This window comes from Onychomys torridus, chromosome 12, assembly GCF_903995425.1.
Source record: "Onychomys torridus chromosome 12, mOncTor1.1, whole genome shotgun sequence".
Lineage (NCBI taxonomy): Eukaryota > Metazoa > Chordata > Mammalia > Rodentia > Cricetidae > Onychomys > Onychomys torridus.
Window position 1 is genome coordinate 9,031,147 of NC_050454.1, and position 26,787 is coordinate 9,057,933.

Below are 26,787 nucleotides of genomic sequence, written 5' to 3' on the forward strand. Positions count from 1 at the left end.
ACCAATCCAGCTCTTCAGCCCCATCTTTTCATTCTTCAAGCCTTAAATTATTTTTTAACTCCACCCGAGTCCTGCAGAAGCTCGTCTGAGACAGTAGGTCCCTTTCCTCCATGATGCATGTTGGAAATGAGCTTTAGAAAAATTTGTTTACCTATCTACCTCCATTCCTGCCTGCAAATCTCTTGAGGCACCTCTGCAAAGTCGTGCCTAGCAACGTGGTCACAGTTTGTGTTCTTCATAAGTGATTAAAGATAAGTCTACAGAACTTGGTCACTACCTACAATGTATGCTTGATTTAGAACTATGCATTACTTTTATAAAGATCTATGATGCACTTAGAATAAGTGTCCTGCACGTGCAAGGGATGAGTAGTAGTGAGTCCAACAGATACAATCTCCAGTAAATACACTTTCCTCTGAGAGTCCTTCTGAGGCTTTCTTTCACTTGAACTCACTGGAAAATGTTATTGCTACTCATGTGGCCTAACATGGAACCTTGGTCTAAGAAGCTGTTATTTAACATTTGCTGAATAAATAAATGGATCAGCATTCTCCAGCTTGCTTATTCATATCTTTTCTAGGTCATATTTCCATAATTGACTATGCAAGAAAAATTGAAGTTAATAATTTACTGCACATGAAATACATTTAAATACAGAATCTAAGAGGAAAAAGAAACCCCATACATTCTAAGATGTGGAACACAGAATGCAGGGGCTTCTTCCAGGGAATGTCCGTGTGTGGTGTGTCAGTATACCTCAGTGTTTACACAGTAATGAAAGGCTGGAAGGAATGAAAAGGAAGGGGACAGCTTGCAGAATCTGTTGTAATCAAGGTATCGTGGGTTGTTATGATTGGTTTTAATGTCGACTTGACACAAATAAAATCACCTATGCAAGGAGCCGCAACTGAAGAACTGTCCCAGTTGCCTTGAATGGTTTGGTAAGCCTCTATTGTAGGCTGCACCTTCTGCAGCAGTTCAAAGGGTGTGGTGGAGGAGAGATCATTCAACCTTTGCTTGCTCCAGCTTCCTTCTTGCCTCCAGGGGCTGCTGCTTCCTTCTGTATAGCAGAAGCATTTCATTTCCAAGCTTACATGGTAGACTAAAGAGCAGCAGCAGTTCTCCAGGAATGTTCTGGGCTTCTCGTACAGGAATGGAATTCCTGAGACACCCAGTCTTGTGGATAGAGCAACTATGGGTTGTCACTCCCCAGGGAGAGTCATCCTGGGATTACACAGACTGTTGAGTCACTCAGCTCAAGGAACACATAACTACAGACTCTAAGGACTCAGCTATGATTCTTCTGTGGCTGTTGCTTTAAAGATTACTTAGTTTAATACACACACACACACACACACACACACACACACACACACACATCCTTTGAGTTCTGTTCCTTTAGAGTACCCTAACTAACACATACATCTTTCAAAATGATGTTGGAATAGAAAAATATTGTTTTGTAAAATGCTATGCTATTTTCAATTTAATTTCCACCTGTGTATTATATGCCTCAAGTAACAAGAAAATAACAATAAATCCAAACCATATAAACAAAATATACAAGATTCAGCCAAGAAGTCACAAACAAGAAAGAGGGTAGATGAAAAGAGAGGAAGTTAGAAGAAAGAAAAAAGACCCCAGCAAAATCTCCTCCGAAAGGTACAAATTCAGTGTATTCCCAGACAACATTCTAAATTCCATCTTAGTTATATTTTGTGTGTGCATGCTTTTGTGTGGAAGCTTGTGTTCAAGCTTACACATGGATGTTGCAAGACAATTTACAGGAACTGGTTCTCTCCTTCCCCATGTGAGTCCCAGGGATTAAATCTGATTGTCAACCTTGGTAGCAGGCATTTTACCCACTGAGCAATCTCATTGGCCCCATAAATAAGTTCTAAGAACAAGTTCCTTGTGGCTTGTAATAATGAACTGGTATAAAAAAAAATCACAATTGCATTTCAAATTTCAAACTCCAGGTTGAAGTTTTTTTGGACGGGCAGTGAGAAAAAAAAAAATATTATGACCCATTAGAACCTAAGTGGAAGACACTGAGAGAGAATGAAGACATTTAAAACTAAAACTGTTTTCTAGATTTTAAGCTGTTTTCAAAAAAGACATTTTGATAAGGATGAACAGCATCCTATGATAATGAAGCCTTAACCTAAAAGCAAGCATTACCTAGTTGTTTTCTCCCTCAATCCTAGAGACTACTGAAATATTTATAATTGCCATTATTTTCTATAATATTTGTAAGCTGCTCAACTAGTATTTCTTTACTCAATAAATTAATATGTCTTTAGTATTTAGTTTATCACTCACTAACATCAATTCTGTAAACTTTTTCTGTTCTCTATAGTAAAATGCTATTGTTAAATGTTCATCAAGAAAGAAAATATGGAAAGCTTCTATCCTTCAATGCAAAGGTGATTATTAAAATTATGGGAGAATGAGACTTGATTACTTAATCAAAATGATTATTGATCCATCAATCCCATTCCTCCAGTAATTTACACACAACACCTATTGCACATCTTTTTCGAGTTTGAATATTTGCCTGGGTGTCTCTATAAGCTCGGTATCTACAAGAGTAAGAAATAGATAGATCATTTATTTTCCAATAACCTTTCAGAATAGTTGTATTCTGTTAAATTACTCTATCTTTGGTTAATGTAAATTTGCAAGGATGAGGCTTTACTATATGCATAAATGGTGAGCTCCATTTCTTAAATTAAGCTGTTTTCGTCATTTTCTTTGACAAGCTATTAAATGTTGGAATTTTTACTTTTTCATTTTGTGGTATCCAGAGTGCCTTGCACAATCGCAGCACAAATAATTGTCTTTCCCTCTTTAAAGTAGCATTTCTTATGGAAATTGAGAGAAAAATAAGATTGGCCCTATTCATTCCTTTATTTTTCAAGTCAGGAGCACAAGATCACAATGAGGTATGGGTCCATGGGTCCATGTTATGACATTACTCTCATACTTACCAACTTTGAGAACTTGGTGACTAAGATTCTTTTCTGCTTGCATGGTGTAGTTACTGAGCTTTTATGAAGATAAATTAAAATAATAAAATAGAAACAAACCGGACCTTGGGCTATCACGGTAAAACACAAAGTGTTGCTACTTGGTTTGTTGTTGTTCCATCTCTAAATCTGGAGCTTTGGAGGTGGTTGATGCTTCCCCACTGGATGATTGCTGCCCCACATTTTAACTTGGATTTCTTAAAATATTGTGGGACTACAGAGAAGCTGTGCATTTCACCTTATACAAATGCAGATCCAGGAAGCACAAACAATATATACTTTAAATAAAACTGTACATAAGACTGTGGAGTCAACATTTACTTCCCAGTGTGCTGACTGAATGCATTCAGTCCAGTGCCCTGCTTTATAAACAACTGGCCAAATAATCTCACTGGCTGATTTAGTCTCTCCGCTGAATCTGTTGACTTATGGAACTGATTAGTGGTCTGGGGCTTAGAGACAGAGATTTTTCTTCTAAGCACTGCCTGACAGCACAGATTGTGGATTTCCAGCCTGGTGAAAACAAGCGACATGGTGATCTCCTGCTTTGACAAAAGCTAGCAAATATGTACACATGAGCTCCAAGAGAGGGCCTGCCTTTGGTTTTTAATGATGAGATTACCATATCACCCTCTCCATGATACCTCAGAGATGGTGAAAAAGCCCTGCATAATTAACAAGTCAATTCAACCTGAGTCTTTTTTTTCCCTTTAGAATGAAAAATGAAGCACATCACTACCGATAATGGAAGCAAATGCCTGTCATCACTCATCCTCTGTAGCCAATTTGTCTTCTACAGAAGATGTGTCTCTGAGCCAGTTTGGAGAATTCAATGAACAGTACAGGTGTCAGTCCACAAGATCAATGGGCAGGGCAAAGCATCCAGGAAATCTTTGGACGCTGTAGAACTTTTACAATTACATCTCCCACAAATCTGCCACTCAGTGCGGCAGCTGCTATTGATATTATTTCCTGTTAATCTTAGTCGCTAATGCAGTGTGCGTATTCCAGACACTGAGCAAGGTACTTTGTAACACAGTAGTGGAAAGAGACAGGTATGACCTTTGTCACTGCAGTAGTTAGGTTGAAATATTTAAGAAAAAAATCCATGTGTGTTTTATGGGGTTATATTTACAGACGAGTAAATCAAAATGCAAAAATATGGTTTTCCCAGGATCATAAAGTCAGCCAACAAATGCCCTGAGATGAAACCTAAGTCCTGGCAGCTACAAGATGATACTGTGTTGTTCGTAAATAAGAGGTGAGTGAAGTAATTAGAATCTAAGTATTTGTAAAGACAATGAGAAAAACAGACTAATGGTGAGCACAATTGGAAGCCTCATACAGAATTTTCTAGGGACCTGAAATATTCCAGTGATAAAATATGAACCCATAAATTCTCAGATCCAATAACACAGAGAAAGTACAAGACAACTTGAGTCAACCAGTTTAGAATACTAGACCTAGACTGTGAGCCTCATTAACATCAGCTATCATACATAAATTTATGCCTGCCTCACTCTAACATTATTAGGAGTGTCCATAGAAATAAATACAATGTGGTAAGACTTTTTATAAATGGACAGATTAAAAGGGATCTAAAAATAAAATGCAAATTTCTTCCTTACTAATTCTTTACATAAATACTCGGCTTTGACTCATCTCTTCTCTAAAGGCTAGTTAGAATGTTCCCAATGAATTGCATTCTGCCCCCACTGGTCTGCAATTACTGAGTAGCTTTCACTGACTCTCTGTTTCCCACCTCAGCAACTTTCCACTCCTTTAAATGTAATCTGAGACACTCTGAAACATGGCCCAGCAACTCCTCCACACAATCTCCTTCCAAACTACTCAACTCATTTTTCTCCAACCTGGCAGGAGCTTTCTCCTGATTGCCTGCTTCCTTATCTGAAACTCAATTCTTCTAATCTTAGCTTGTGTGTCCTGTTCCTATTCTTCAAGATTCAATTTAAAACTAACCTCCACTGAGTACATGGCTTTGGGGGATCTCTGATCTTTGAAATCTCGAGATTCTTCTGATCACTTCATGATACCAGAGGCATCTTATATCAAGTTTTGTTTTTACATGAAGGTACCACCTCCTCTACTGCTCAGAGAAATGGAAGGAATCATATTGACTTCCTTTTTGTAGCTCCATAACCAGAAGGCTTTTAGTACTCGGCATGTTGGTATGCATGAAAGTGGGGTGTCCAGATGACAGCCATGGTAATCATCAATCACTGTGTGGTAGATGCCTGAAATAGCACCAGAGGAAGGTGTCAAAGCCAGGCAAAATGAATGTTGTGGGACTTGAGTGGAGCCAGCAGGAAACATATGATGCTCTACAGGCCATCATTTCCAGCTTCATACTCTACTTTAAAAATAAAATATTGAAAAAATATTCCAGGAGATAATGCAATGATATCTCTGTACTTTAATTAAAACTTTTAGATAAAGTTGCACAATAAAATAATGCAAATTTGGAACACAAACCTCAGAAGTGAAATCCCAAAAGAGAAGTTTAGCTCATTGATTCACAAACTGCTATATATCACAGCATTCTAGGGGGATTTTTTAATTTTTTAATTCTGATGCCTAGGTCACAGCCATATCAATTAAATAAAAATCTCTGTGACAGGAAAAATCAATACTCTTTAATTCTGCCGATGATTTTATTATGCAGAAATGCTGAAAATCAATCTTGTATCCAAGAGACCAAGGTTTGAGCAAGCTCTCTGGGAATATTGATGCTTTCCAAACTTTACCAGCCACTGGGCCAACACCCTGACATGCTCACTGGATATCATCTACATCCACTGGAGCTTTGTGGAAAGGCTTGTGTGGCCCCATCCAGATCCCTTTGTAGCTGAAATTATACAGTGGAGGCCGGAGCAGTGCCTGCCCACGGCAGAGTGTCAACTTGCTATAGAAGAGACAATCCCAAGCCTGGACTCAACCTTCTAATCAGAATCAGAGGGTGAACCTAGTATAGATGTGAGCACCACCACCACCACCACCACCACCACCCCAGACCTGGCCCCAACTTTCTGATCAGAAACTTTGGGATAGATTAAGCAGTGTCATCTTCCAGCCTTAATGTAAAAACACGATGAAGAATGAGTTACTGTTCCTAAACATAACCGCACTTTATTTGAGATGTATCTCAAACTCATTAAGTAGTTAGATGACCTTGGATTTCTGATCCTCTTCCCTCCACTTACAAATTGCAGAGATTATTGGTGTGTACCACCAAACCCTTTTCTATGTGATGCCAGGGACCAAGCCCAGGGCTACCTTCATGGCTGTGTAAATACTCTATTAACTCTGTTTCCTGCCTAAATCCATAATCTAGGTTATTTCTGGGGAACATTCATTCCAAAGTTCTAACATTAGAGGTTCTGATCTTTTCTTCTAGATGATTCTGTGATAGCATTGTTCAAGAGCATTAGAATACATGACAGGACAGGAGCTATGTTCTTTTGCACAGGAAATGGTGGTATTTCCCTGTCCAAATGATCTGTCACCAAGGACCAAGAAGTGAAAGTTCCAACCTCCCCAAAGTAGAATCCCCACCCCTCCACCCCCCACCCACCCCCAACCTCACCCCCTTTGCAATGGAGTTCCAAATTCCATTGTTTATCCATTTCCTCTGAACTAAACCATTCACTCCTGGAGAAGGAAGGCCCACATGACTCAAGAAGCTATAAACTGGTATGCAGTTCAGGAAACCTCTGAAACCTGTAAGACCCAAGAAGCCCAGGAAGTCACAGATTGACAAGCTTGTGTCACAAAGTTATGCAAGCAGTGAACAATTGCTGAAGTTGGGCTCATTGATGGTGCAGCTGTCTTTGAATCACTGCTGCCCCCCTCTGAGTAAATCCCTGGCCCATCCTCCTGTAAGCAACCCCTGACTTATGTGCCTGTGAGAAACCACAATAAATTCTTTAGTTCAACAAGCTAGCATTAGATGAAATACCTGGCTTCTCATTTGGTATCCTATCAACGATGAACAGGCATTTGTTAACATTTTCCCAAGAAAAGCTGCGCAATGCCCAATTAAATTAAACTTCAATTGATTTTCACAAAGATGAAAAGGTTAATTCTAAGGCCTAGAGAATGATGAATGGCTTTGTACACAATTACTCAAGGCTGTGCTCAACTCCTCTATTTCTCTAAACAGGAGGAACCTAGGCCACTTCCCTCCCTGAGTGGGAACATCATAAATTTGCTATTAATGTCAATATCTCCCCCCACACACACACACACAAGCAGAAACGTTGGCTTCAAGGTGCTAATCTTTCCAAGTTCATACAACTGGTAAATGGGGAGATTTGTATGACTATTCAGGTATCCACTGAGGTCCTGTGGGTTTTCTCCAGTGCTGTGTCTGGAGTATGGAAAATGAGCCTGAGGGCATATGGGAGAAACAGTTAAGAGTAATGGCTTCCATGATTCCTAAAGAAGAGGCAGCAGGAAGAAGCTCTGCATAATAGTTTGAAAGATTCCACCGAAATACTATGGAGCAGGTTTAATATTGCTGTGCAGACAGCAGGCCACATACATAGGTGCTCCATGTTCCAGCTCACTGTCAGAGGAAGCAGTTTAGGAAGAGCAACCGCACTAGCTCTTGGCTGAATGCCTGCTCAGTACCACTGTATATGGGATGCTAGAAAACATGCGAAAATGTACACACACACACACACACACACACACACACACCCCACCCACGTCAAACTTCCCAAATCTGATATATGAAATAGGAAAACAGATCTAGTGTCTTTAAAATTATAATGGTTTACTACTTTCAAGCAACAAATAAATTTGTTGGAAAAATCCTCAAGTTCAATGTTTACTCTGTCTAAAAAAGAAAGCATCATAATATTTATCAGTCAGTTACAGTCCTTTCTTAGTGTTTGGTAAGTGCTGTCAGGGGGATGCAGACACAACAATGTAATGAAGTGTTTCCTACAAATGGAAGGATATTCACCAGGAAAGAAACCCAGGAGCTACAGTGTAGACTAGGTCAAAGACTCTGGAGTTAAACTCTCTGAGTTCAAATCCTACGCCTATTATTTAATACCAGTATAGCCACAGGGTAATTATTGAATTTTCCTGTGCCTCTCTTTACTCAAAGTAGGAAGAGTTGCAGTTCCTGTCCTTATGTTTGTCTAAGATACAAGCAAAAGTTGATAAAAAGTTTCACACAAGTACTAAACACTTAGAAGATGCTTAGCAAACATTAGCTACTATAGTAGATAGATCCCAAATTTACGGGTTAAAAAATAATAATAATAGTTCTTGTAACCTGGAAGCTGGCTTAGTGGGTGAGGTCACTCTCTGGAGACCACATAGTAGAAGTAGAAAATCAACTCCCCCCAAAAGGAATCCTTTAATGTCTACATGTGCTTTATGGCATGTGCATAGTTCTTGTAACCTGGAAGCTGGCTTAGTGGGTGAGGTCACTCTCTGGAGACCACATAGTAGAAGTAGAAAATCAACTCCCCCCAAAAGGAATCCTTTAATGTCTACATGTGCTTTATGGCATGTGCATATTCACCGACAAACATACATAAGATAAATAAATGTAAAAAGATTAATGAAATCATGTTTGTCACATAGCCATTTATTTTCCTGACCCCCTCATTGAAGATATATAATTGCTCCTTTAAATTTCATGGCAATAGGCTCTGAAAACACCAGTCCACAGTATGCAGTCAGCATTTGTTCCTATTCCTTTATTTTGTTGGTGACTATGAATAAACAATTAACTAGCCACTTACCATAAACTCCACTGCCATGAATTAAACACATAGCAGATCCATACTAACTACCAAGATATATTTATATAGAGAGAGGACCCAGCCTATATCCCCCGGGGTAGTCAGCAGGCTGCACACACAGTAAATGCATCAGCTGCAACTGTATAAATAAGAGATACAGTTTGTTCAGAAGGGAAAGCGGACTTTACAGTTAAAGAAACCACAAAGGGTTATTGTCAAAACCAAAGACCAACAGTCTTGCTTTAAGTGATGTCATACAGTGAAAGAAACTTCCTAGGCAAGAATGGACTGAGAAGAACATGCGGTCTGTATGGGAAATGATTTGGTAGTAGCCATAGACAATAAAGTCAGTTTATTGAATAAGGAGTTCTAGAAAACGAAAAAGAATTCAGGTATCCAAAGGAGACTGTTAATCACAGAGATTATAATCTATCTAGATAAATCAGAAAGAGAAAAGAGTAAAATTCACAGATTAGAGAGAAGGGTGTTGAGTGAGAAGGCACCTATTCTAGTGTCCTCAGGTGGAACAGAGCTGATGTTTTTGAGGAACAGAAGAAGGACTGAGAACAGAGGCAAAGAAGCCTGAAGTCAGGAGGTTAACTTATATCAAATCTTACCAGTCAAATTTCAGCTTTTCTCTTAGTGATGCATAACAGTGAAGAAAAAAAAATAATTGAACAGACCAGTGAGTTTATCTTATAGTATGCCTTGACTAGGTCGCTGGCCAAGGAGGATGATGGAAAAACCTTGGATAAAAGGATCCCAAACAACTGCAAATGTCAAAGACAAGATGAGGCTGGTTCAGGTTTGTGTACTTATTGAACGTAGAAGGGAATTTCATCGCTGTTTTTAAAATCAGTACAAAACCTACTCCACTGCTGGATCTTACACCTTTGCCAATTTATATAGTCTTTCAGAAGTTAAGAAATAGTCACTGTCAACTTATAAACTTGAAAAGTTTCTGTTATAAGCCTGTCTTTTATAAACACATCACTTCACAGAGAAGAAAATGTTAAAGATTCAGCAGGGTGGAAACCAAGTGACCTGGCCCTGGATTCATTCAAGCTGTTCTATCTTTCAATGGGTGATGTTGAACAGATATGAGCTGATCCTTTACTTTTTGTCCTCAGTTATTTTTCAAAGCCGTTGACAGAGAGCTGCAGCTATCCTGAACTTGAGCTCTCGGGGCCTTAAGCAGATGGAAGAAGAATAAGGAAAAGTATATGTGTCCATTGCTGAAATCTGTCCAATGGCTTTCATTTGAAGTAAGTCAAGGAAAAAAAAAATGTGTCCCTGCAGTTTGGGAGCTTGGAACATGTTCATTGCTTGCTAGAAGAGCAAATAATTAAGTCGTACTCGAACAGGGAAGCACAGATGCAGCTAACCCTTGAGTGTAATGTGATATTTGCAGCTATAAGTAGGCATATAGGGCTCACACACGTAGCAGATAAAGGGATTATTTGTGGCAGAGAGCAGTGGCTGAGCATGCATAGAGTTGGCGCAGCACATACCATAGACAGTATAAAGATTGTGAGAGATTCTGGTGTGACTAGGCTGACTCATCATCGGGTGCTTAAGTTACTTTAATGTTGCTGTGACAAAATGCCTTGACCAAAGAAATTTAAAGAAGAAATGGTTTATTCCAATACAGTTTCAGGGTCCATCATAATGGGGAGATCAAAGCTCCCAGAGCAGCTGGTCATATCACATGCATAGTCAGGAAGCATCAAGGGCTGAACACAAGCTGCTGCTCAGTTTCTTTTCTCCATTTATAGTCTAGGAGCCTAGCCAAGGGAATGGCTCCACCCACAGTGGGTGGGTCTTATTACTTCAATTAACAAAATCAAGTTAATTCCCCATATGTTTGGCCAGAGTCCCGTCTCCTGGGTAGTTCTAGATACTTTCTCATAGGTGATATTAACCATCATACCAGGTGAATAAGATTTACTGTGTTCCAAGAAGATAGAAACAGTGTATGTAAAAACTCAAAAGCATAACACTATGTAGTACATAGGTTTGTTTACACTATTAAGTCATTCATCATTTCTCTAATTTACATTTGCTTACATATCTGTCTAGAGTTGAGCTGGAAGATACGTTTCTACAAAATCACCACATGATGATGCAGGTGAGAGGACTCCACGTCTTCTGAACTATTTTACTTAATTATTTCAATATCCTCCAGTGTAAACACATCAAACTGTTTTGAATAACAGCAGCTGCTGTGAAGAATTCTACTTCGGCTAAACAGCTACTGTCTATGAGCTGCTTGCAAGCTCCTCCCTCAAAAAAAAAGAAAATTCCAGCAAATAAAACAGGCTCTCTAACTTTAATGACAAGTTAACAATAATGAATGAGCTTTATTAAGAACTACTGTGTTCTCAGTACTGTTGAAAACACTTTTTGTAAATTGTCACCATTTAATTGATGCAAAAATATCTGATATCTAAAGGCTGGTATATTCTCATTTAATCAAAGGATGAATTAAAGACACAGAGAAGTTTAAATTACTGGCCGCAAGACACACAGTCATGTTAAACCCAGATCATGGATGGAAATGAACATACAGGAGACTCTTTGGTTCTTTACCCACATCTCAACAATAAGATGCAGTGATTTGCAAATTAATAACCTCATATCTGCTCACAATATACCTCTCAGAGAAAGAAAGGGATGCAATAAAAAAAAGATTTACTGAGCACACATTGATTTCTGCACAAAAAAGGAACGAAAGGAAGCAGCAGGGGTTTGTGAGGTTATATGTCCCTCTCACCTGGTACAACCTGAGCTCATAAAAATGGGAGAAAGTTTATGTGACTGACCCAAGGCCAAACATTAGTTACCCCATGGAGCCAAGAAAACACTAAAGGCAAATTTAGTCCTCACCAGCTTTTAAGAATCCACTTAGTTATGTAGTTTTAAAAAGATTCTAAACCAATGTGTCCCACCTCTAAATGCATTATCAACAGTGGGAGAGCAATTTGGCAAGAGCACAATTTCAACCGTCTCGTGTGTTCCTCTTCTGAACAAGCAGTCACATTGGAGCAAGAATCTCCCCATCAGAAAGAAATATCCTATCAAGAAAAAAGTGACAAACCCCGGCCGGTTAAAGGAGTCAAGCAAGTTAGTCCTTGTGATGTGTGTCAGCTGCTAAACTATCCAAGGAAATCAATGGGTCTGGTTAAAGCTTTCCACAAATCTTATTTGGAGGCAATGTCGTAAACTACAAAATATGCATTTCTAGTAAACACCAGAGCTATCTTCCTAGTCTCCAAATCACACTGCAAAGTTGTTTCCTTTCTAAAATATATATATATATATATATATATATATATATATATATATATATATATATATATATATATATATATATATCCAATGGAATAAATGAATTCACACGTTAAGTGTGACGGCTAATTGTGCTACTGAGTAGAAATAGCATGAGGAGTGACAGCCCTGTATGTGCCAAAGTGCTGCTTGGCGGGATAAAAGCTTTGCTTGGGGATACCCGCAGGATAATGCATCCACTTCCTTTTCTTTCAACTCAACCTACAGGAATAATTTCACAAGAAATAATGACATAGTCTTAAAATACAGGTGACTTTCGAAAGCAAAATTAGATATGCCACAACTTTTCTGTCAAGAACTCTAACAAATGTGCTCAAGCAGGTGAAAGGGCAGAAAGGATGGGCCCAAAAGACCCATCATTAGAGCGAGTAGATGTCTTCATAGCTTTTGGAGGCATCTGTGTGTCCTTGTACACTAGATACATGATTCCCTTGACAATTTTCCCCAAGCAACCATTTGGTTCTTGTTTCTGTTCAGAACAGGATGAGCCTTTGGCTGTGTCTATATGCTTGTGACTAGTGGTATCAAAACATCATATGCTTGGTATTGTATAGAAAACCTAACTGGATGACTAACATTTTACATTTACAATTAGATTTCTAAAAATCAGATATAGGCCATTCTGAAATACATTTCTTTTAATCTTAAAGTCATAATGAAGTTAATATTTTATGAGATCAAATAAAGTATAATTGTATTTATGATTGGCAAGAATATGCAATATTAAAAACTTAGAATTAAGGGATCCAAATTAATTATGTTAGCCATTTTTTAAAAATGAAACATTCATTACTAAAACAAACAAGAGATAGAATTTTTCAGTCTAGGAATGAGTAGGATTTATATGAGTGAGTTGAGTATGTGTGCCTGTGTATGTGTGTGTATGAGTGTGAATGCATATGAGTGTGTGTGTGTGTGTGTGTGTGTGTGTGTGAGTGTGTGTGTGAGTGTCACTGAGGACTGAACCTAGGGCCTCCCATATGCTAAACAACTGCTTCAAGATCGCCCTTTCTTCTGGCTTCAGGTTTGTAAACAGGGTTTCACTGAATTGCCCAGGTTGGTCTTAAACTTAGTTCAGAGAGACCCTAAAATTGTGACCCTTCTGCCTCAGCTTTCCAGTATAGGCCTGTGCCACTAAGCTTAGCAGGAATGAGTAGTTTCCAGTATAGGCCTGTGCCACTAAGCTTAGCAGGAATGAGTAGTTTTAAAAGGAAAATGGGAAAGAAAGAGAAAAAAAAAACATTTAAAATAGAGTAGAATTGAAAGGCAATACAAAAATGTGCAAAGACAACAAATTTGGCAAAAACGTTGTGCAAAACAACAAAGATGACATTATGTAGATTGAATTTACATAGCATACAAGTGATGAATATTTTTCTGCAGAAGTGATACAAGGTTCATATGACATATAAAGGAGTATTCGACCTAACTCAACAAAAAATAAAAAATAAAGTTTATGACTTAAAGTGGCCAACACACACACATACACACACACACACACACACACACACACACACACACACACACACATCTGTTGTGTGTTGAGACTCAGTATGTAGCCCCAGTTAGTTAGTCATGTAAGGCTAGCCAGCATTACAGACATCTGCTCACACTGCTGCTTCCCACTTGCATACGGGTTCTGAGGATGGAAACACAGGTCTTCCAGCTTTCACGGCAAATGTTTTACCCACAGGGCCAACTCTTTAGCCCACAAGTAATGTGTCTAAAGCACTCTAATTAAATTTGTATTAATATGAAAAAAATCTGCCAAATACACTTTATGAATTTAAAAGATAAGTTGGGGAGTGAACAGGAAAGCAAACGAGGAACAGCCAGAGAGAACATAGCAGGAAAAAAAAGTACCTAGAATGTGACCAGGTGGGGAAGGGTGGCCGGGAAAGAAACCTCTTTGGTGATGTCAATGCCTTCCCTTCAAGGAATATCGGAAACACATCCATGTCTGAACAAAATTGGGGGTAATGACACCACAACAAGCACAAAGATGTGCACCATGGCAGAACGTCAGAGTCTGACTAAGAAGACAGAGGAATAAACAGACTAGAGTTTGACTGTTGTAGGTGATTTGAGAAGGACTCGGAGAACTGGGTTTCCCTCTCCCTGGATGCTCCAAAGTGGAGGTTGGGATGGGAGTGATGTATTATTTGTCTTAATAAGTCTTATCCAGAAAGCTTTGTTGGATGAGGTAGCAGTGACACTCGCCAGCCAGGACTGTAAAGTGGCCAATCGGGAACTTCCACTGCATCCTTGTCTTGGCTGTGGGCAGACATGAGTCCGGAGTGGGTTGGCTTTTATCTTCATCCATCCCATCACTGGGGCCTTGTATGATTATGCCTGTGAATGGGTTTATAACCCACCTCCAACCACACAGCAAGGGCTGCTAGGTACGGGGCTACCACTACTATTCCCCACATGGTTTCTCAGCTGTAAACTCTCCTCTGCCTCTGTAATTCTGCCCCATGTGCTTTTATTTCCTTCTTAAAATAATGCTGAGAAGAAAGGGCTGAAGGAGACTCCAGAGGCCACCTCACTCCAAGACTACTCAGATCTTTGGCTTCTCCATGCTACACCAAGGGGCTTTCCCTGACCCTCTCTCCAGGTGGGTACAGCATGGATCCCACTCACCAGTCTGACAATGGCATTAACTTAGCATGCAGCCCCTTTGCACAGGCAGAGGGCACATCATGTTTTTTTTTTTTTTTTCCCAGCAAAATAAGAACAATGTATTTAGTTACAATATCATCATCATTTTCTTTCCAGCATTTTTAACCTCTTCAAATACATCTCCTATGATAACATATAGAACAGAATAATGAGACAGTAAATTTTATGTAAAATATTCCTATTAATACCCTCCAAGCTGCAATTGTCTTTTTTTATAGCAGTGTTCCAACACAGTCCTGCATTTTTTGTTAACATTACATTTGTAGCGATTCTTATCTGCCATAGCAGAAATAACCATTTGCTTTGTACTCAATTACATATAATTAGTCTTTTCTTCATGAACAAAAGAGCAGGTGTCTATCAGTTCTCTGAAGATGCCATGGTAAAGTTGGTTTGGACCTAATGAACCAAACAAAACATTTCTGGCAGATGCTTATAGTAACAAGAGGGTTTTTTTTTCCCCCTCTCAAACAATAAACTGCTTTTACTCCCCACCCACACAGAGTGGAGAAAGAAAAGGCATGTTAACAACTTAAAGGCTTATAATTTTTCTATTAAAAATATGAGAAGAATTTAAATATCTTTCTGGCAGAGTTTATCCTTTTTCATCTCCACTGACAGAAAAAATATAAAATTATTATTCCTTTTAAAATTTTTTTATTAATATACATGGTAGGAAAGGGTCAGGAGAAAGTTCATTAATTGATGTACAAATGTTGTAACCCAGTATATAGCATTTTAAGCGTGTCTATTTTCTGCGTTTTGATCATTGTTCTGCTGTTCTGTGAAACAATGGTATTAGAGAAAACTCAGTGAGTAAAAAAGGTGTTTGCTATACTACTCTAATTTTTCTAAAGCCCAGAATTATTTAAAAAACCAAAGGTAGCGATGGCTCAGTGGTTAAGAGTGCTGGCTGCTCTTCCAAAAGATCTGGATTTCATCCCCAGCCCACGAATAGTGCTCACAGTTATCTGTAACTCCACTCCCAAGGAATTCACCACCTTTGTTTGGCTTCTGGGGACATTGCACACATGTGGTTCACAGACATACATGCAGGCAAAACACCCATACACACAAAATAATAAAATAAAATTTTAAACAAGTAAAGGTAAACATTATGTAGGTGGGAAGTACTTAGCCAACTACTGGAAAACCTGTTTACAAGAAGACCCATCCAACTATCCAGTTCCTAGAAAATGTCTACTATGCATGATAGATCATTGTAAATACAATAAAAGATCAAAACAAACTTCTTCACATAGGAGCTTACCTTCTGGTGAATGAGAGAGAGAGAGAGAGAGAGAGAGAGAGAGAGAGAGAGAGAGATTACAAAACATATATGCTACATGGCAACAGAACTTAAAAGTAAGAATAAAATGAGTACTACTTTAGGTCTAAAATAGCATCCAAAGTCCAATGTGTTTAAGGCATGATCCACACCATGGCATTATGGAGCATCCTTAATACACACATGACTTAGATAAAGCAAGTAAGTGTATTACCTATACAAACCTCATAACCATAATAAAATTGATGATAGAATGTAACATGTACATGATAATTTCTGACTTATAAAAAAAGCTCAATATATCCCAAAAATATGAAGAGTGTTTTAAGCATATAAACAGAAAAGGTTTTTTTTAAAACCGTACATGTGATGTGCATTATGTTGGTAAACTGTCATGTGTTGTTTGCCTCTAGACAGGAGATTGTTTCCCAAGCTCAGAGCCCAAGCATGTTGATCTCAAAGTGTCCTGCAAGTCCCCTTGCTGGAATAAGCTGCCCCCTCCTAACTCTGAGAGGGAGGAGAAAGAACAAGGCCATCCAAGAGTGTGAGCATGTGTCCTCTTGAGAAGAGCTAGAAGGTGAACCATCTCCAACAGAGGTTACTATTGTTTGGCCCATATTGTAAGGAAAACCAATTCACTCTTGGGCAGTCCATCTAAGGAGTGAAAACTCAATCCAGAACTCAAGTTTACTGGTTTGACTTCCCAATTTCTGTTGGATATTGTGGGCTACTGATTTGATGATGTCACCTCTCTCTGCTTCTATTTGTTATTATTTGTTCTTATTAGTGGCTTTTTTTCTTACTTTCTTCTTTATTATTGAGAATCTCACAGAGGTAGACAAAGAAATATGTTAACTCTAACCCCAATTTCTCTCCCCAACTACTCCCATATCACCACTCACCAACATGTATCCCTCCCTACTTTTTTTTCCCTCTTTCATTTGGAAGTCTCACCCAAGGTGACCCTCTTCTATGCCATAGACTTACTCTTCCTAGAACCCAAACTGACTACCCCAGTGAGGCCTTCCCAGTTGATTCTTGCTGGATGTTTTGGTGGTATTTTGCTACATATCTATATGTATATATGTTTTCATCTATCTACATAACTATCTCTATATCACTTGCTATTTTTTCTTTTACTTTTCCAGATTTCTATATGCTGAATAAATCCACTCATTCAAAACCCAATGTATGACTATAGCAGATCATTTTTTAAATAAGTGAAGTCAAATTTGGGGAAGTTATTATGCCTGATAACCAAGGGAAGCAGAATTTTTTCCTGAAGAAAAGATACAACAAATGTAATGAAATTTCAAATTAGCTTTTATACTGATATCCAAATGAACTTATATTAATCTCTAGATTTTACACACCTAAGTTATTTTGATAATAATTTATCAAAAGTATTCATAGTAGATCATCTTAACTTACAAACAATGATATGAATTTCTGAATTTGAACCAGTTCTATAAACATTTGATAGAACATATTATTGGTTATCCTCAATGTGTGTGTTGCACATGTATCAGGCATTCTGGTGCTACGTGTTTTTGCTGTATGCTTGAAGGATATGTGCATACATGTATGAATTTGTAGATAGGCATGGATTCAGGCATGGGATGGACCTAGCCTCATAGTAAATCACTTCCAGTTATTTTCTGGCAACAGTGAAGGATTTGTGTGCTTGGACCCCACACTCTTTGTGACCCACTCTCCTCTGGGTAGAAAGTGTTACACAGCTGCCTGGGTTTGGGCAGCATCCTGTAGAACAGAGAATGGCAATTTGGCTTGTTTTAGAGACTGAGTCTTCATCAGTTTATAATTATTTATTTAAACATTTTTGGATGCTTTTGTTCTTGTATACAATGAAGTATCCCCCTTCTTCTCCTTCTGACCCCCATTGTCTTCCAAACTGGTCCCCCTCTTACTTTGATGTCCTTTGGGTGTGTCCCTCTTGTGGTCATGGCTGCTATGTGTTCATGTTTGCATGGTCTTCACATCCAGAAGACAATGTTTTGAAGTACTCCTCTACCCCTCTCTGTCTTGTCACCCCTTCTAACAAAATGTCGCCAGGGCCTCAAGATGAGTGGCATAAATGGCGCTGCTAGTTTTTCCATTTACAAAATGCACTATGGGTGGTGCACACAGAAAAACGCTTCTACCGTTATTCTCTCCAGTCACTTCCCGTGTGAAACATGAAACTGAGGTCCAGTGATAGCTCACAATTAACACGAGTGACACAGCTATGCAGTCCTCTGCTCCAGTTTCTAAGTGTGGCCCTCCTAATCAGAAATTCAAGTGCAGATGCAATGGACGACAGTCATATACGGGGAGTATGGGCTCTCCATTCTTCTCGCCTGAATTGAAAACTTGAACCACTTAGGGAATGCATTCATAGAAACACAAATTAACAGTGCAAGCCACAATAAAGCAATCAACTACTTGGCCACAAACTGAGAGAAAAGTGGAATGGGATTCTTCATACCAAGATCTTTTCTTGATTGTAATTCATATTTTGTGATGTACAGTATTAAGTAAACAAAGAAAATTCAAAAGGGGTGGACAAGAAAGTCTCAGTACTTTAAGAATTTTAAATCTTGCCTCAAACGCTATTGTTAATTTAAGAGTTACAGCACCACAAAATATCTGGTTTCCTAAATTACCTTTTGAAGCGTGAGGGGTTTTCACTCTGACAAAACTCACTTTCATCAGCATCACAAACCACTGCATGGGTATTTGGTGGACATTTACTCTGAGTCTCCAATTGTTTCCTTTTCTTTTTTTTTTTTTTTTTTTTTTTTTTTGAGGCAAAACCTCATGTAGCTCAGGCTGCCCTTAAAAGCCGTAGAAAGCCTAAAATAAGGCTGAACTTTTGTCTTTCCTACTTCCTCTTTAAAGCTCAATTATACTCATGCACCCACCACCCTGGCCGGGTTCATTCCCGTACGTCTGACACTGCAGATCTGTCAATAAACATGGACAAAATTATAAAAACAATTCGGCACCCTGAGCAACTGTAGCATTAGGAATTTACCCAGAGACACCTTGTATGATGGTGGAGAACTTGAAAATTAGGAGAGCAGTTATTCTCACTTCTGAAGCATGTGTATGAGCTGTTTCCAAAGTACAATTACATTCTTTCGTGTCTTGATGAACTGTATTTCCTTCTTGAACATGTCAACTCTAATGCTTAACAACCATTTCTGGGAAATTTTTTTTAAAAAACTAATCTTTAATATTTGCACCTTTTATTTCAAGGAGGTTTTTAAAGTCCATGTTAGAGCTACCAGTCTTTATTAACTTATTCCTACTATATATACTATTATTCATCATGATGATATTCAAATTTTGTCCTTAACCAAAATGAAAGAACATATACATACATGTTCAGGGCTTGCCTGTAGAAGTAACATTTTCCACCAAACAATGTACTCTGAGAATTAAAATTTGTTCATCACTTGGGTCCAAGATTTAAATATTACCTTATGCTGGAAGGTCTATATTATTTCAATGAGTGTTTAGCTCCCTGGCCAAAAAGAAACCATTGAGAAGACATTTTCATCTAATGACTACTGGAATCTTTCAAGCATCATACCTTCTCATTGAACACATAGTTCCTCTGATATAGTGCTTTATTTTCTGTAGAGAATAAGATATAATGCTGCACGAAGGATAAAGGGGGAATACTAGCTCACTAATCGTCAAGTAGTCCGAACAGCACCGTGGCTGTGCTGGACCACGTATTCAATTCACACTGCATTGCTGGACCACGTATTCAATTCACACTGCATGGCTGGACCACGTATTCAATTCACACTGCATGGCTGGACCACGTATTCAATTCACACCGCATGGCTGGACCACGTATTCAATTCACACTGCATGGCTGGACCACGTATTCAATTCACACTGCATGGCTGGACCACGTATTCAATTCACACTGCATGGCTGGACCACGTATTCAATTCACACTGCACGGCTGGACCACGTATTCAATTCACACCGCATGGCAAGCAGCCGGCATTCCTTACTATAGTCGCTGTTTTCGTCCTTGGTCCCGTCAATGGTCCCGTCCGGATGCATCTGCAGGAAATACCCCTGCTGGCTGAACAACCTCGTCACAATCCCTTTCAGCTGGGGTTCTGCAAGACAAGATGGAATAATTATTCCCTTTTTTATTTTGTTTATTAAAAATGCACACTTGCAAGTTGTTGAAATACCTCCTATAAGTAAATGCATAAATGCCCTGTGTCATAAATATTGAAATTAGCATTTGCAATGGGGTTGTTTCTGTTTCATAACTATGCTGTTCTTTTTCCTCGGGTCAGAACCATAACACTTTGAAATAGTATGTCAAGTGTAAGTAAATATTAAAACCAATTATAGTAAGAAACCCCAGACATGTTAAAAAATAAATTCTTTCTCCTTCTACACACAGTGCCTTCCGGAAAGATGCCCCCAAGTCTGTGGTTACAGTCCACCAAAGCTCACTTCTCCAGTACAAAGTAATACTCTAAGTCTCCTGGTGTTGTCATAATTGGGATCTGGAAGGCTTCTCATTTCTGGATGTCAAGTATCTATCAGCAGTGCCTAGATTTTGAAATTCTGGTCAAGTTCATCTAAAAAGAACTACAAATAAGAGCAAAACTATGAGAGAATGAGACCCTCACAGTTACTAACCCTTCACCACAGACAGGCCCAGCCAAACTCACTTCTCTAGTACAAAGCGAAATAGCAAAAACCTCAAGCAACAAACATTTCTTTTAAAAAAAAGTTAAACCATAAGTGGTCCTCACTTTTAAACATTTTACATAATTAAGTCATCACACTCCTTGGTACAGCACATTTATATTTCTGTATATCAGCTGATGCAAATATCATTTTTCATTTTCATATTTTCATTGCGGTGGCGCCTATGGAAACAGACTGGTTTATCCAGCACTGCCAACCTTTCATCTCTAGTGCTGGATGAAAATTATCTTAGGATATTTACAACCCTAATTATTTCATAAAACAGAAGGAAAAACTGAGAACACAGTCCCTGGTGGTGGAGACTGAGGCGAGGCTGGAAACGTCGTAACTGAAGTTAAAGTTGGTCTGTGGCGGCGATACAACCCTGAACACGCCTGATCTCGTCTGAAGTTAAAGATGAAGAATGATGTCTGTGAAAGGACCATTCCTGAATTTGTTGCCTCAACCTTTGTGTTTATTCAGTCAATACCAGTTAGGAGTTCACTTTTTGCCCCCTCTCTGGGAAAACGTCAGGTAAACTGAACACTTCAATGAGGTTAGGTTCTAACAGGAATCCACTATGTGACTTGGTGACCATAATTGGGAATATATGGCAATGTGTATGGCATCAAAGGTGTCCTAAGAAACAAAGATATACTAAGAAAATTGAGCAAAAAGTGGTTAATACAGAAGTGAATTGGAAACCAGGCATTCTGGTTAATAACAATACATTCTCCTGAATTAAATGGAATGATTTTAATTTATAGATCTAAATTTCCCTGTCAATACAATCTGGAAGTCAAACTCAGTGTGCCTTAGGCCTCTTCTATGACTTGCTTCTTGTCACATTAGAATCCTCTACTGTTAGTGGTAACAGGATTTGTCCTCAATGCTTGTCCTCCATGGACCCACTGAATCCAACATGCATAGCATGGCTATGTCAAAGAAACACACAGCCATATAACAAATACCTATAAAACCTCTCTGAGACCCCCAGCTTGCTTGGTGTGCCAAACAAACAATGTAACAGCTGAGCTTCTCATCTGTTTTTTGTTGTTTTGTTTTGTTTTGTTTTTTAAATTCTCCTCATACTGTAGCCACTGAGAACTTCAAATGAATAAGTAGATGACTGTATGAGCTATAAAACTACACAAATCTATAAATCCTAATTAGTGCATAAAGTTTCAACTATGAAAATGAAGGAAGCCGTAGGGCCGACCCCATGCCTCCTGGGTCTGTTGTGGTAAAATACTGATTGAACTTATGAAGGAACAATGCAAAGAGAGGGCTGGGAGAGACAGAAAGCAACAATCCGTGTCTTTCTGACAAGCTTCGGGTCACTTTAAGAAGTCCTGTATTCTTTGGCAATGAGATGCACGGTAGCCTACTCATTAAAGCCAGCAAATTATTGTTTGTTTTCCCCATGCTTCTCTTTCTGCACCTGCAATTAGACACTGTTTTTTGTCATGGTGAAGTTATCCCCCTGTTGGGACTTTGGGAATTCAGGTTGGTAAGTCTTGTTCAGAGTAATGAGCGCTAGACCTTTACACCACCTCCCTGTGCCAAGAGCAGTGAGGAGTCAGATGTGGATCTGAGTCTTAATTACATGATGATCTGGAGATACAAATGTCCTGCACCACAGAGATTTCCCAGGAGGCCAGCACATGTACTGAGCATACCCAGAGCCCAGTGCAAGCCCAACTGTAGAACAGTGCCCCATTCTGTTCTCTCAATCCCTACCAGCCGTTCTAGGCTCCTGCCAAAAGGAGGCCTTCCAGAGAGGCTAGCCAATAAAGTGAGGGACCTGTGTTGAGGAGGGGATCGTCTTGCTATATTTGAAAGAAATGCTAACTACCTAATCCCACGTTTGGCATATAAAACATCCTGTTCATATTTAAAACATACATGTTCTTTGTTAGTCTCTGCTAAGAGATTGGGGGGAAACGCCTGTGCTATCCTCAGGAAACAGCTAGGCTAATGCAAGAAACATAAATTATACTAGTGTCAAGGGAGGGGCCACTAAATGAGTTAAGCAACATGGCATGATGCCCCCCAGAAGCAAGGACTAATTCTGTCTACATTAGACAAAGATACCACTGCCACATAAGGAATGAGCAAGATTCTCTCCCCCCAAGTATGTGTGTATTCCTATTCATAGGAATGCATGTGCATGTATGTGAATGTATTTTCACATGTATGGAAGTATGTGGGGGGAGGAGATAGATAGATAGATAGATAGATAGATAGATAGATAGATAGATAGATAGATAGATAGACAGACAGTAGTGAGGAAGCAGCCAGGACAACTTCAAGTATTGTTTCTCAGGCACTACCTGCCTCCACCTCTTCTTGAGATATGGACTCTCACAGGCCCCGCTAAGCAGGCTAGGTTGGCCAGCTTATGAGCTCCAGGAATCCACCTGTGTCTACCTCTCCAGTGCTGAGACTGTGAATGCATGCTACCACACTCAGCATTTTCTACTCAGGCTCTGGGGCTGAGCCATCTCCACAGCCTGTGAATAGAAGTTCATCTGAAAAGACAAAACAAATAACAAAACCAAAGGATAAACAGAGGCATTCCAAAGAGAAAACACAGCAAGCAGACTCTGCCAAAGAGTCTGGTACAGATAGAACATAGAGTGTAAGTTTTCAAATGCTGACATGCAAGTGAGTGTGTTCTACAAGTGTTTACTGATCAAGAGTAAATGCAACAAAATAGTGAAATTTAATGAGACATCTAAATAAATGTTATTAGATTCTTTATGGTTTAAACAACTTTTAGATTGATAAGTATTTTATTCTATTTTTTTCTATTTTCTAGTGAACTGGTGGCAAAATGATCGGATGGCGGTGGAGGAGTTAGTTTGCTACGTTTTATGCTCTAAAGAGAAGTGGAAATACTGAAGCATTTCCCTCAAATCCATTTCCTCCTTTTCCTGGGCACCCAGCTCGACCATATGTCCTAGCCTCCCTTGCAATTAGGTTTGGCAGATGAAAGAGTGTCATATGGAATGTGAGTGGAAGTGATATGTGCCATTTTCAGGCCAAGGCTTTCAAAAGCAAACATTCTCTTCCATGTTCTCTCTGGATTAAGATGGCTAAGCCCTGGGGGACGCTGGAGCAATGGAATGGAAGAATGCTGTGCCCTGAATAACCAGTAGAGAAGAGCAAATAGCTCTCAGAGATACCCACCTTGGGCGATGAGGTAAATAACAAACAAATTTCCATTGACTCGGTATGGTAGCTTTCTTCGAATGAGAACAAAATGGAGAGGAAAGGAGGGAGGGGATTTACCAAAACACAACTAACTTCTTCCTCAGCCAGGTCACCAAAGAGAACACCAGCAGTAATAAATCATGACGTTACCATGTATCCTTGGAATAATCGGCCAAGATGGCACTTTACCTTTGTGACTTTCTATCAAAAAGGTGTAACTTCTCACTGTGAGAAAGACACAAAGCAAATCTCAACCAACTGGCACACAGAACTCGGTTCACACCCCTCAAAACTGTCAAGGTCATCATCCATGAAAAGGAAACAGAAAATGTCACAGACAAGACTAGAGGAACACAAAGGGATGTGAACACTAAATGGAATGTGGTATTTTGCAGCTGAAAAGTCAAAACAGTAGGCTTAAAATGAAGAATCAGAGAGGCATGGTGGCCCATGGTGGCAGAACTTGGTGGGCTAAGGCATGGGGATCACAAGTGTTAGGTGACTCGGCTTTAAAAACAAAAGATAGAAAGAAAATTTAATTTAAAAGAATGGGGGAAGGAAGGAGAAAGGAAGATATGAAAAGGGAGAAAGATAGAAATAAAGCTTAGATTTCAGTTTATCATAACATATCAAAATGTATTCCTTATTGTGAAAAATGTCTCAGAATAATGTAGGACATTAATAAGGACAATGGGTATAAACCATACAAAACTATATTATTATAACTTTTCAATAAAAAACTATTACAGAAATAATCAAGTGTAGGAGTGCATATCTACAATCCCAGCATTTGAGAGGCAGAAACAGGAGGATCAGAAGTTCAAGGCCAGCCTCATAATGAATTCAAAGCCAGCCTAAGCTACATGAAACTTTGCCTTAAAAAGGAAGGAAGGAAGGAAGGAAGGAAGTTAGGAAGGAAGGAAGGAAGGAAGGAAGGAAGGAAGGAAGGAAGGAAGGAAGGGGAAGGGGAGGGAGTGGAGGGGAGGGGAGGGGAGGGAGTGGAGGGGAGGGAAGGGAAGGGAAGAAAGAAAGAAAGAAAGAAAGAAAGAAAGAAAGAAAGAAAGAAAGAAAGAAAGATAAAGGAATTTGAAATTCTGTTATCAAATACACAAACAGGTTATCACAGTAAAAATTACAGAAAATGAAGAAAAGAAAGTCTTTCTCTGAATCTTCTAAGCAGCCAAGTGAAGACAGAGGTAAAGGGTAGACAGGATTCCATGCAGAGCACCCCATGCTTCAGGGTAATAGGTTGATTTTAATGGAAAGTTTAGATTCAGGGATACTTGGAAAAGATACTTGAGGAAGCTTTCTAGATAGTCCAGCTGGCTTGACAAGAAATGCCGTTCTTCAGTGGTCTAGGTGTGCGGAGAAACCCGGAGTGGAAATGGAGCCTGAGAACCTGTGGCATCCAGTGCCTTCTTTGTCACTTCCTGTTCTGTTCTCAGTCCTTTGAACAGTATGTATACTACCGTAGCCCAGTCTGTGTAACCCAAGCAGACTTCAAATTTGAGCAATAAGCCTGTCTTGGTTTCCATAGCGATAGGCTTACAGGTGTGAGTCCCCACAGGCAGATCTTAGGTCATGTTCAAAAACAAAGCTAAGCAATGAACAAATCGAGGCTCGGAGCAATCGTACTTTTTACCAAGGCCACCCAATTGGCACACGGATGAGTAACCATAAAAATTCATTTTCTATCTAAACAGCATCCTCTTCTTTGTAGAGAGCAGACAAAACTCAGTGCTTATCTTGAGCAAGCAGTGGGCAGGAAGAGCTAGAGGGCGTCAAAAAGAAAAGGGGGTTGGGGAGGAGAGCCAGGAAAGCAGGGTGATGTAAAACTATCTAGCTGTGCATTAGTTACTAGAGTCCAAGTCAGTCACTGGAAAGTAAAAGCAAAGAACGTTTGACCCACATAGTAGAGAGTTCTACAAGGATTTTTTTTTCTTTTAATGGCTCAAATAAAAACATTCCATAGACCATGTTTAATTTATTATCACTGTAAGCATTTGTTGAGACCAAGTGAGAATTTGAGAATGAGGTCAGGATAGAAAAATGAAGGAGACCGTGCACATACTAGGGATCCATACTTGAATACTAAAATTAGGTTATATTTCTTTGGGACCAACTTATCAATATTCATCTCACAAATTAGCTGATATGCTTGCAGGTAAACTCTAAAGTTAAAACCAAATGAACCATATGACCATGATGCAGATGTGAGGCAGACTGATGTCGGAGGTTTAGCCGTTCTTGTTTTCATCCAAGTGGCCATACTTGGAGCCTATTTCCCTGGGAGCACTCATCTGCCCTGTGATTCCTCCAAGCCTGCATTTACCGCTGACAACAAGTGAATATGTCACTTAATCTCTTCTCATTTTAAAGGGACGATTGCAGATGTCTACTAAAAATACATCTCTTAGCCCAGGTTCCAGAGCTGTAAAGGCTGAAATGGGTTACGCTCATGGGATGCGGGTCCCACCACTCTCTAGCACTGTTGTTCTAAAAGGGGCACAGGAAAACAGGCACATGTCCAGAAGAAAGCAAATAAAGTAAAGAGTATTTGAAGGACTATTTGGTGTGATGTCTGGCTGAGTGCACAGTCTACGCTGACGTCTATTCCCTGAAGAAGCAGGGAACTGGGGGGACATCTGCACTGCCTCCATGTTACAGACACAAATAATAAGGAACCAATTTGGTGAGCAGCCCTGTAGGGTCA

The 26,787-nt window shown here is 39.3% G+C and overlaps 1 protein-coding gene across 3 annotated transcripts in view; it reads right to left on the reverse strand.

Annotated features, from left to right (window-relative positions):
* The window catches only part of Fgf12 (fibroblast growth factor 12), a 522,828-nt gene that overhangs the window by 193,703 nt on the left and 302,338 nt on the right, over positions 1-26,787 (reverse strand). For all 3 annotated transcript variants that reach the window (XM_036203272.1, XM_036203271.1, XM_036203269.1), the window contains one exon: positions 20,159-20,269. In XM_036203272.1, the coding sequence (XP_036059165.1) occupies positions 20,159-20,269 (111 nt within the window). The remainder of the gene's footprint in view (positions 1-20,158; positions 20,270-26,787) is intronic.